Source organism: Carassius carassius, chromosome 25 (assembly GCF_963082965.1).
Source record: "Carassius carassius chromosome 25, fCarCar2.1, whole genome shotgun sequence".
In the NCBI taxonomy this organism is placed as follows: domain Eukaryota; kingdom Metazoa; phylum Chordata; class Actinopteri; order Cypriniformes; family Cyprinidae; genus Carassius; species Carassius carassius.
Window position 1 is genome coordinate 12,721,196 of NC_081779.1, and position 12,695 is coordinate 12,733,890.

At 34.6% G+C, this 12,695-nt stretch overlaps 1 protein-coding gene across 5 annotated transcripts in view; it reads left to right on the top strand.

Moving 5' to 3' along the window:
* The window catches only part of LOC132104209 (CUB and sushi domain-containing protein 3-like), a 435,094-nt gene that overhangs the window by 108,958 nt on the left and 313,441 nt on the right, over nucleotides 1–12,695 (top strand). For all 5 annotated transcript variants that reach the window (XM_059509502.1, XM_059509503.1, XM_059509504.1 and 2 more), the window contains exon 3: nucleotides 721–833. In XM_059509502.1, the coding sequence (XP_059365485.1) occupies nucleotides 721–833 (113 nt within the window). The remainder of the gene's footprint in view (nucleotides 1–720; nucleotides 834–12,695) is intronic.

Sequence of the window (12,695 nt, forward strand, 5' to 3'; positions counted from 1 at the left end):
TAACATTCTTAAATGGAGGTAACCAGCAGCTCTGCTAAATGATTTCCTTATGCAGAGTGTCTGTTTCGTCAGTGCCTCTAAATATATGTTATGTAGCATGCTGGTGGCTTAAAATGCTGGTGATGTCTGGATGCCCCCAAGGTGGTTTGATGAAATGACTTCTTTGCATGCACACATGAGCACTGGGGATTATTCTGAAGCTTAAATAAAGCAGGGAAGAAACCCAGTGCTTTCACATCAAGAAATAATGTGCAATAATATGAGCATTCTAAGAAGACTGGTTCAGATTTAGCTAAACATTGCCATATCCAATTAGTTTCACACTGTTTTCTATATTTTATCCATTTTGTCATAATCACTGAGCTTTTTTAATTATCAGCCTATTGCCTTGTATGTTAGATCTATGTATAGATCAGTTTGTGTCACTGAAAAAAAATAAAAAAATAAGCCTTTCACCCCATGGAAAAAAAATATTATTAAATTATTTATTATTTTATTAAATGAATTATTACAATGCTGAGACCAGTTAGTCAAATATATTTGTAAATATATATACTGTGTATACAGTTTTCAGTGTTTCAGTATCGCAAAAATCACAAAGCGAAAACCATGCGTACAGTGAGTGCTGAAAAACTTCTAAATGTGATTTAAGGTGATGTGTGTAAAAGATCTTCCTTTTCTAACTTATGCTTATTTCTTTGCTCTCTTTGCTCTCTTTAGGTTAACAGGTTTCCAAATTCCACCTCCCATCACAAGCACTGGGTCTGTATTCTCCCTGAGACTCACCAGTGACTTCGCCGTGAGCGCGCACGGCTTTAAAATTTATTATGAAGGTAAAGATTCCAGTCCATTCAGTCTTGTTACACTATATTGTTATTTATTGTGCATATCATATGAAATCTGCGGCATTTATTAAGAGCTGCTCAGCTTGGCAAGTTAAAGGCTACCCTGCGGTCTGTGCCAATCATAATTGTGTTTATTAATCCTCAATGAAGAGTTGGTCTCTGACTACAGACCTCATCAGTCCCTATTAAACTTCATCAAATTACTGTCTGAAGGCTTTGCCTATAACATTTTTTCTCCCCCTCTTTTAGACACTTGCATCAAATGATGGCACAGAGCATTATATCACCTTCTATTTCATTAATTTTGCATGTTAACTAATGGATAGTGAAGGGTGCATGACATCTATCTCTTTTGTGCTTTAGTCTTGTTTTTTTGTTTTTGTTTTTCAGTTGCTTGGCTGTGCTTTTAGCCTCGTAGTCTTATTTAAGAAGACGTACAGGCTAAGGATGTATTTATTTATTTATTAAATTCTAAATAAATAAACCAACAGACTTTGCTCCGTGAATATAAAGTTATATGAAATTGTCGGTCCATAACATGCCTTTATAAAATGCATAATTTTGCATATTATTGTATAGCAGAGTTGGGTTTTTAACTTAAAAAAAAGTGTTGGGCAGCTGGATAAATATGTTGAAATGTGTTCACTACACAATACACATTAGCTTTGGGAGTGAGTCAGTCGGAGGGAGATAGATGAGGGTGGTCTTGTTCTTGTGTAGCAGAGCTGCTCTGTGTGTGTTTCATTGTGTGATCTGAGTCACTTGAAGAAGCTGCGTCAGCCTAAAGCATCATTTACTGTTGTTTCAGTGTCTCTGTCTGGTTGCCTCCTCTTCAATTTTAATCTTTTTTTTTTTTTTTCTCGGACCAAACTGTGCAGGGAATAGTGTCTCACGACTGCAATGTCAAACTTCTTTTGTCAGAAAGTTGTGGGCTCTAAGAAGTTCTCATTAAGTAAAAGTTATTGTTAGTACATAGGAAGTCACATTTGGCTTAATTAAAAAGGGATTTAAAACTAGCTAGTTCATTTAAACAAAGCTACTTGGAAATTTGGGAAAGTAATTTGATTTTCTTTTGCCAAAAAAAAAAAAAAAGTATGGTGTCATTAATAGCTTCAGATATGTGCAGTTTTACAAAGGTGCTTTTTTTTTCTTTCTAAGAATCTTCTTGACATACATGTACTTTAAAATATTGTTGAAAGCAACTCTGTAAAGAGAGTTGATTCTCTCAAAGTCATGGTGAAATGCACTCATGACTGTTATGGAGGCTTTTAACCATGGTTTTATTAAGGAGTTTATTTTCCTTCTTCCTTTAAGATATGCTCATAAAAGATTGAAGTAGAGTTACTGTCCTTCATGTCTCAGATTGAACAGAGAATGTAATGTTCACCTAAAGAAAATAATCTTCACTTTCAGTGAAAATAAATCAGGTCTTTGGTATGTTTTATGAAATATAAATTATATGCATATGTATGAACCTATGTATGTACATTTTTCTGTAGCGTCACACTGATTAGCCCCGCCCACTGAGTCTACTTGGTTCAGAATTACACTCCACATAGCCATATCATTTTTGATTTGATTTTCTGTAATTTTGTCATGTTATGCAGCATTTTTGTTCTTGGTATGGACAGACATATTACTTTCCACTTGAGGCTTGTCGTGTCATGCCTGGTTGGGGCACATTGTTACAACAAACTGTCAGGTTGCATTGCAAACAACTGGAGTGCTCATAACTCATAATAATGTGCTGTTTTTTGTTTTGTTTTGTTTTTTTGTTTTTTTGCACAACTCTAAAATCAGGAGATTTTCAAAATCAAGCAGAAATTCAGCTGGAGATATGAAGTACATGTTTTGGGCTTCCAGCATGTTTACTTTACCAGATGTTTCACAACATGGGCAGCAGTTGGGTGTGTATAGCCTCATCAAGCAGTCAGTCCCAGAAATGCTAGGTTGAATAAACTTTCATGCAGAGCAGAGTTCCTGAAATGACTGGTAATGATCTCAGTGATTCAAGATGCTGGGGGTTGAGGAGGTGTAGTTTTATGTCAATGACAATGATGTTGGCAATAGACGAGATATGAATGGGAATGTTTCTATAGAGGCTGTGGATGCAATATTGACTACTGTGACCAGTTTTTTACACATTCTGGCCCCTTTTAAATCACTGAATGGTAAACACACAACCTGTCCTCCAACCAATACGCTCGTATAAGTCGTTTGTCCAAATCCCAGAAATACGACCCATCAGAGCGTATACTACAACTGCGTTGCATCATTACTTTAGCTCTGCTGGTACTTAGTGAACAGTTCCTGTCGACTAGTGAAAGTGTGTTTTGGGATTACTTTCCATTCACTCTTTTATCCTGCTACACACAACAAATGGATCCAGATATTCTTGCCTTCTTGCACCATGTACCACCACTGATTGCATGATTCTCTCCAGGTATCTCCTTCTACCTCTTGCATTCAGATGGGAAATGTTGAGTATGTTTAAAAACAGATGACGGAAGGAGAAAAACTTGCACAAACAGTGAAAATAACTTCTGAATGTTTCCTGAAGGATTTTGAAATCATTCTTTTCAGACCGTGACAAATAGACAGTTATCTAAGGGCGGTGTGGGTGTAGAACATGTTGATTTCAAAGACACTACTCTGTCACCAGGGAAACTAGCTTCTCTGAGAGGAAGTCAGCAGTTCTACTCCTGCTCTTGTAAACACATGCCTGGAGCTATCGTTCTCATGGGGGCCAGCACAGGTAGACTATATCTTACAACATCTACACGGATTCTGGCAACCTCGAGAAGGTCTCTTGAGCTCAGCCAAATCACTGTACTTCACTGCTTCTCTCCTAGAGGAGAACCTCTTGTACATCTAAAGGACCTCAGAGACCTCGACGTAAAGATTTTCATTCAGTATATGAATATTTAAGTGTGATTTATTATTAATAGGGCATGCTAGCTTTATTAAAAATGTATTCTCAACTAAAAGAGATATCTGAGCAAGTATTTTGCATTCCCTGCAGCCCTCGGGTTTATATTTCTTCATTCATAACAGAATTTTCATGTAATGTTGTTGAAAAACTTCTTTGCCAGTAGGCTGTTAGATTTCGATTCCAGATTTTTGTTGATTACAAGCACTGCTTCCAATTTTCACAAAAAGAAAGAAAGAAAGAAAGAAAGAAAAAGAAAGAAAGAAAGAAAGAAAGAAAGAAAGAAAAATGGGAAGTGAGATCTGACTTTATGATTAATAGTAGGAATGGCAAAATATTCTTTAGCTGCTGTATGTATGTTTTTATGAAAATCTGGATTTTGAATTAGTGCTGTCATGGTGTTTTGACTTTTTTGGTCTGAATCTGTCTTTTAAACAATCGGTATTATTGCTCAAAAATATGCACCCTTCTACACTGTCTGAATGAATCAGTGATTTTTTTTTTTTTTTTTTTTACTTATACTTCCTCCCAATTCAATGGGCCTAATTCAACAGAAATGATGACAGTATTGTATACATCCCAGAAACCACCCACAGAAAATGTGAGAGCAGACTTCTGAACCCAGGAATCCAGAAGATGCTGATTGATTTATTTTTTAAGTCTTCATTTTCATCAGGGTGTCATAAGATTATTGCGTAGTGCTGAAAAGTAGTGAAACAGGATGCAGTTTAAAGCAAAAGCCTCGAGTAATTATTTCCCACCCTTCTAAACTTAATCTTTTCAATATAAGATGAAGTAGGATTTTTCTTTTCTCTGCACTACTGTAATGAATTTACGGATGTTTGTGAGCACATTCACTTAATCAGCAAGATCTGCGCCATTGCCAAAGGTCCCAGGAAGTCATTGTGTTTTTTCCCCACCAAATTGCATTTCCTTTTCAATTAGATTTGTTCCTGTTTGCCTGGACTATTTAATATCCTTGCTAATGACTATCCACCACTGGCCTAACATGCATGCCTCCTCCAAGCATATTTTCAGTTTGAAATTAATTGTATTAATTTATACTGGCGTCTAACTTCAGGCTTATTTGTGAAGATCATTTCCCAGTGGTAATGGGTGAGCTGCTGCTTTATTATGAGTGCTTCTGCTGACCTCTTTGGTCTCCTGTCACTTTATTTTGAGTGACAACAGACTGTCTCTCATACTTTATCGTAATTAACTGTGAATTAATCAGAAGATGTTCAATAACCCTGCATGCAACCCACCATCTGCAGCTAAAGTGTTTAGAGGAACAGATTATTTGGGAATGAGGTAGTGCTCTGATGATGACTGACGATGGTCATGGGTATTTTTTGATATATGATGACATTATTAAAATGAAAGACTGTGTATAGTAGGTTGATGGTTGATATAATTTCTCACTGTGGCTAGATGGCTGCATAGTTGCATATATTTCAGTCAGGATATATATTATGTTTCATTTTAGTTTATAAGGGTTAATTTTTTCGTTAAAAGTTTGCATTTATTATATTTTTATATATATATTAATGCTTTTATTAAATTCATTTTTTTTTTTTTAACACCCAGGCTATGCATTCGGTACTAGACTAACTGAGACTTGTCATGGCACTTGTATACTGTTGTTGTTCTCTCGTTGACCTGACTGCTTCTGTTATTCTCATTTGTAGGTCGCTTTGGATAAAAGCGTCTGCTAAATGATTAAATGTAAATGTAATGCCATATCTAATGTGAAGATTACTATTCTTCACTAGTAAATGTTTTCTTTTTGATCTATGATTCTTTCTATCAAAGTTTCTATCAAAATATTTTTGTAGGATACAAAAATGTATCACAGTTTCCACCAGCATGATTTCTGAAGGATTGTGTGATACTAAAGGCTGGAATAATGGCTGCTGAAAAATCAGCTTTGCCATCACAGGATATGTATGATAGGATGGGTAGAAAACTTTATTTATTTACTTTAATTAAAATAATTTATTTATTCTTTTAAATCTAATAAATGTATCCTTGTTAAGCATACAGTGAGACTTTTTTCAAAAATATTACCATCCTCAAAGTTTTTCCAATGTTAACATATTAACTACAGTAAATAGGTTCATTTACCAAATATTATTTTTATGTTTTCATTTTGCTAGTACAGTAAGATCATAAAAGACAAATAGCTTTAATATTTTTCACACATATAAAGGGTCTGTATACATGAAAATATAGCTGCCATTATTTATTTATTTATTTTTGGAAGGTTTGACAAACCCTTAATTATTCGACCAAAGATACTAGAATGTTCTATGGTGTAATTACAACATCTACCAGCAGGGGCCATTCTAACCAGCCAGACCTTGATTGATTGATAAAGATGGATTAAACGATCTTGAGATGAACCCCAGCAGCACCACTCAAGCACTAAAAGTTATTTACTCTACTCTATCTATCCTTGATGATCCCTTTATTTTTTATCGCACTGAAAATATAAATCTGCCATGTCTGGAACCGGCAAACTCAGACAGCAGGTGGGACTGGGAGCATCCGTCTTCACATACTTCTTCACAGCACAAAGGATCAGTTGTTTACTATTAATTGAATCCGCAGGTGATAAAGAGCATCTAATCTTCGAGCGTGGGTAAAGACCAGTCCTGTCAATAATCAAGTCTCTCATCTGAGCGTCTACTGAGGTATGCCTTAAACACTCTTTCAGAGCGAAGAAGAAGAGCAAAAGAATAATAAAAACTGTCAAAGCACCCTCCTTTATTTTTCAGATCGATGATTTCTCCAGAGTTCTTGGCTTCTAATCCATTAGTCGGCTTCCTGTTTTAAAAAACACTGTCAAAGCTTGACCATTAAAATGCCTTGCTCTCATCTTAATAGCCAAGTTCTTGTCTTATTGACTGCACCTTTGTCATTTCCAGACTCAGTTGTGTGATGTCTGGGCTGAAACTAAGACAAAATGACAATGTTCGTGTCATGTAAATCTCGTCTTTCACATTTGTAATTATAGATGAGCTCATTAGTTGCTAGAAAATATTGGAAAAAAAATACTTCAAGGGACTTTCTTTCAATATTTTTTTTTCTTACTCAGGCAATTAGCACTGTATCAGATGCTAAAGTCATCTACATCTAAGTGCTTCAGATGAATTTGACCTGAAGAAGAAACATAATTTAATTAAGAACTATAGGTTTATAGGACCGACAAAATAGTTGCATATATTATCTGCAGATAATTGTTCCCAACATGTTTACATCTCATCTATGTACCACCAATGTGTTAATTTTTTTTAGATTTGCTGCAGCTGCTGTCTCTTGACATAAGTATCAGAAAATGTGTCTTTCAGCAGATCCGATTGTGACGAACTGTTTAACTGCCACATTTTGACAAGTTCAAATCCTTTGTGACTATAAATCTTTCAGGTTTAGCTAGCATGTGGCTTGACATTCTTGCACAGTCCTTGAGATTTCAGACAAAGCCGTCTCAGTCCTCCAGATTTGAGGTGTTGTGCCGACACAAAAGCTTCTTACAGAATTAATTAAACATGTGCATGCTAATTGCTGCCATCTAATAAAGATTGTTTGCCCTCAGGGCACAAAATGAGATGCACAGTTCCATTGAAAATCTTTACTTGTCTGACTTCGCCAATTTGAAAAGCTGCATGTTGCAGATTACCAGGTGGTTAAGAGAATCATTTGACCTCCAAAAAACTGACACGCTACGTGACGAGATACTTAATCGATCTAGTCAAAGATGACAAGGATCTTGGCAAAGAGGTGTGACAGAAGCCAGTCAATCTGATATACTTGTGATATCAGGACTGACGTCTGTCACTTAGAAACAGAAAAAAAAAAAAATAAAGTAAAAAAAAATGCTGCATTGTACAGTATGTACTTTAATTGTCTTTGTTTATTTATTTATTATTCAGATTTTTATTATTTTTAATATTATTATTAAATATAAGATAAAATGTAAGTAGATGTACTGACAACATGTAAAACAAGCTTTTATATATGTACATTTGTATGTTATTTTTATACTATTTTTTTTTAAACTATTGTACACATATATTTTTTGCCACGTCTTAGCATTATACAACTCATAATACGCAAATAAGTGCAAATAATAATATTAACAGTGACAATATTAATTCTATTTAAATATGTTTAGATTTGGAATATAATTTATACATACATTGTATATAGAAGCTGTACCAAAAAAAAATGCTCGTTTTAGATGCTGCCAATATTTAGATGTACTGTACATTATTGATTATTCAAACGTAACAAAAATATTCGGGGGAAAAAACACTTCACATACAAATACCTCCGATTACTAATGAGATCACATTGTTTATTAACTTACACTCTATATGGATGAAGTACACATTTAATGCCCCAGAGCAAAAATAAATAAATAGACTAGCAAACAAAAGCTGATGCATTTCCCAATGAGTTCTACAGGAGGTCTCTAACTCCCAGCCCACCTGATGTGTTATAATTAGACTAAGGAAACAGTCAGTGCATTGTTAAACATTTGAAGGTCCCAAGAGCAAGTACTTATATGCTTTTTGTACAGACTGTCTGGTCTTCCTTTTGTCCCCAGTTCAGCTGCTCTCATTAGCATGAAAACAACTTCTTCACTAGCCTTGTAGTACTTCCGTGACCTACTTCTAACCCAGGCTTGTACTTCTGTTCTCCGCACGAGCCTCCTCGCTGGAACTTGTGGGTAGGGGAGGATGTCGCCCTTCTCCTCCACACTGTATCCATCATTCTCCATCTGCTGGAGTGGGCCAAGCCAACACCTCAGAGTGCACCTTCTGATAAAAGCAGCCAAGCCCATTGAAGATAAGTGCCAACCAGTCATGGACCTTTAGGGTAGCGCTTTCCCATGGTGCTCTGGTTTCTCAGCTCTCCTTCTGCTGTGCTCTGCTCTTTTCTGGCCTTTCAGCTCCTCGTATTGTGCCTTCTTCTACCATGACCAATCCATCAATAAACATCAACAAACTTGCTGAACAGTAGATGCTTTGGTGGAAACTAGTGTTGCCTCTTTTGTAGTCTAATTGGACTCAAATTAACAGTGTGACTCTAAATGTTTCCTAACTAAGCTTAATTATGTATGTAATGACTGAGACTGTGTCATTTGGTTATTGCGATACTATTCATCTTAAAGTTGTTTTGGTTGGATAAGAGGGAGATTAAATTAAGATTAAATTAATTTGCCGCATTATGGTTAGTAATATTTATTGCGACTCAGTAATGACTTCTAGACTGAGTAAAAACATTCTGCAAAACTTTATGAAAACATACACAAAATGAGAGAAGTTATGGAATACCATTTTTGCCTCAAAAATAAATAAAGAAAAAAAAAAATAACCTTCAAGTGTCATGTTGTCACAGTATCACTCAGTTGGGAGTTTGTTTCAGTTTGCACTTTTGTCCTGTTGAGTTTGTTGTCATGGCTGTTGATTTGATGTCATCATTCAGTTCAGGTGTGTCATTAATTATCCTTGTTTACATGTGTACTTAAAGGGATAGTTCACCCCAAAATTAAAATTTTGTCATAATTTACTCACCATCATGTGGTTCCAAACCTGTATAAGTTTATTTATTATGTTAAACACAAAAGAAGATATTTGGAAAAACCAAACAATTGTTGGTCCCCACTGACTTCCATAGTAGGGAAAAATATTATGAAGTCAATGGGGACCATCAACTGTTTGATTACCAGCATTCTTCAAAATAACTTATTTTATGTTCAACATAAGAAAGAAATTCATACAGGTTTGGAAGTAAATCATGACAAAATTAAACTTTTCTGTGAACTATCCCTTTAACTTGCTCTAATTCTGTTGGAGTTGGATGTGTTGTAGCTGTTCTCTTTATGTGGATTATTTACCTGTGGATTTATTAGACTGCCTTTTGCCTTCATCGTCGTGTTTGGGTATATTTTACAACCGCTGTGTGACATGTTTTTTTGACATAGTAGTCATAATTTTAAAATAAAGATTAAAGTTGCATGGACAAAATAATATCTTGATTTGGTAACACTTTATTTTAAGGTGTCCTTGTTACATGTTACACATACTTACTATTATAATAACAGTAAATTATGCATAATTACATGCAAGTCAAACCCTACTCCTAACCCTAACCATATAGTAAGTACATGTACTGTAGTTAATAAATATTACTAAGTGCTTAAATGTATAATTACAAGGACACCTTAAAATAAAGTGTAACCCTTGATTTTTTATTATATTGTACTTATATTGTATATTATGTTTTTATATTATATTAAATATAATGTATTTATTATCATTATTATGTAATGATCATATATATATAGTATAATAAAAATCAATATATGACTTTGTCTATACAACTTTATTATGACTACATTATATAGTATATATAGTACTATATAATGTATATGTAATAGCTCTAAGTATATCTCTATAAAATTGCAATATACTTCAAGATCATATATATATATATATATATATATATATATATATATATATATATATATATATATATATATATATAATTTGTATTTATTTATTTTTTACTTGTTTTATTTATTTTGTTATTATTATTTATAAAAATGAAATAATCGTGTGTGTCAACTATGTAAAGTAAGTGTGCCAGCTCGTTCTGCTCCAGTCAGCTTACATTTGTGCTGTAGGAAATGCTTGACAGCTGGACAGGTTATACAATTTTTCTGATACTTTATCCCGTCTCATTACCATCCTGGCAAGAATCTGGCAGGATATACTATAACTTCCCACATAATTAAGCTCTCGAATCTTGACTATTCTCCCCCTACCCTAAGAGAAACTGCAGTACTCTGTGTGCACGAGTCATTTTGCATCCACCGCTTCTCTTTCCGTGTTCAGCAACACTCTTCAGACTATGCCGTGGATTATACTTGAAGAGCCCTGACTGTGTTTTGCAGGGTCTCAGCGGAAGTTTTCTAAAATGAGACATTCGTGTGAGATTATTTCAGTGCAGATGCATCAAAGAGTTTGCGCCAAGTGTTCATAGACTCTCCATCCCCTTAGCTCAGGTCTTAAAAATGGAAGTCAGTGTAGTTTAAAAATTCCAGCAGCAGCTTGGCTTTGCCTCTGCTCTGACATTTTAATTGCTGAGAGGGAGTTGGAGCTGTGTGCGTATGTTTGTGCTGGATTTGGATTGTTTCTCTGAACGGAATAGTTCAACCCAAGAAGATTTTTATTTCTATTTTTATTTAGTCACATGCTGTTCCTAACCCATATAACTTTCATTTTTTTATAGAAAAAGAAAAGTGATCAAGAATTGTGAGCAGAAGGCCTTTTTAAAGATTCAAAAAGGAGGTCCATATTATTGTATTCCCAACTTCTAAAGCGACATGATAGGTTTGTGTGAATTAATAGATAGAAATTTAAGTTATTACTGAAAATGCTTGTACTGTATATACCTGTAAGTGTTGACAGCTGCCTTATTAAGATAAGTAGCACTGTCAATTTCATGAATGAATCATTGTTTTGAGGTAGATCTTTTTAATGAATCAGTAACTCTGGTTCACAAAACTAGCCTGAATTGGCTACTTAGAACTAACTGTATTATTGTCTCACTTTTGCACTGGTACACACATCATCAGAGAGGAGATGTAGTTTCAAGGAGGGGAAGTACACCCAAAAATGAAAGTTCTGTCCTTATATACTCACTGTTATGTTGTTCCAAACTCTTTAGACTCCGATTTAACTTCAAAACAAAAATGAAAATATTTTTTAATGAATCCTGAGAGGTTTCTGTCACTCCATTGAAAGTCTAGATAACCAAAACATAAATGTGACCCTGGACCACAAAACCTGTCTTAAGTCGCTGGGGTGTATTTTTAGCAATAGCCAAAAAAAAACATTGTATGGGTCAAAATTATAGATTTTTATTTTAAGCCAAAAATCATTAGGATATTAAGCAAAGATCATGTTCCATGAAGATATTTAGTAAATTTCCTTCTGTAAATATATCAAAACTTAACTTTTGTTTAGAAATATGCATTGCTTAGAATTCATTTTGAAAACTTCAAAGGTGATTTTCTCAGTGTTGTGATTGCACCCACAGATTTCAGATTTTAAAATAGTTGTATCTCGGGCCAAATATTCTTTGTTCTTAATAAACCACATATCAATGGAAAGCTTATTTGTTCAGCTTTCAGGTGATGTATAAATCTCAATTTCAGAATATTGAAACTTAAGAGGTTAAGGTTTTGTGGTTCAGGGTCACAAATGCACTGTAAAAGGAATTCATATATGAACTGAGTGGTTTAATCCAAGTCTTCCAAAGAAATATGATTGCTTTTTATGAACAGATTTCAATGGTGGGACAGAAACCTCTCAGGTTTGGAATATCTTGAGGGTGAGTTAATGACTTTGTCAGAATTGTACATTTTGTTTTTACTTTAACTGCTCACTAGAGGGGAAGATTATTAGTGAATAATGACTTCAGTTTAGGTCCGTTCTTTGCACACAACTATGGAATGACTTGGAATCTAGAGCACAGGTCATAGATTCAAGCTTTGTTATTTTTATGTTATTTTTATTTTTATTTTTTTGTTGTTGTTGTTTTTTTTGTTTTTGTGTGTGTGTCCTTTTTGAAGCTTAAAAATCACAATCCCTATTCTTTGTGAGTGCAAGGAAAACTGATTCCTAAGAATTTAACCTTTTGGGCCAAACATGTTTGGACTGAGATAAGTAAATGATGGCAGAATTTTCTTTTTTTTTTTCATTATTATTTGTGTGTGTGTGTGTGTGTGTGTGTGTGTGTGTGTGTGTGTGTGTGTGTGTGTGTGTGTGTGTGTGTGTGTGTGTGTGTGTGTGTGTGTGTGTGTGTGTGTGTGAATTATCCCTTTAAATAAATTGTGTTGGTGGTACTAC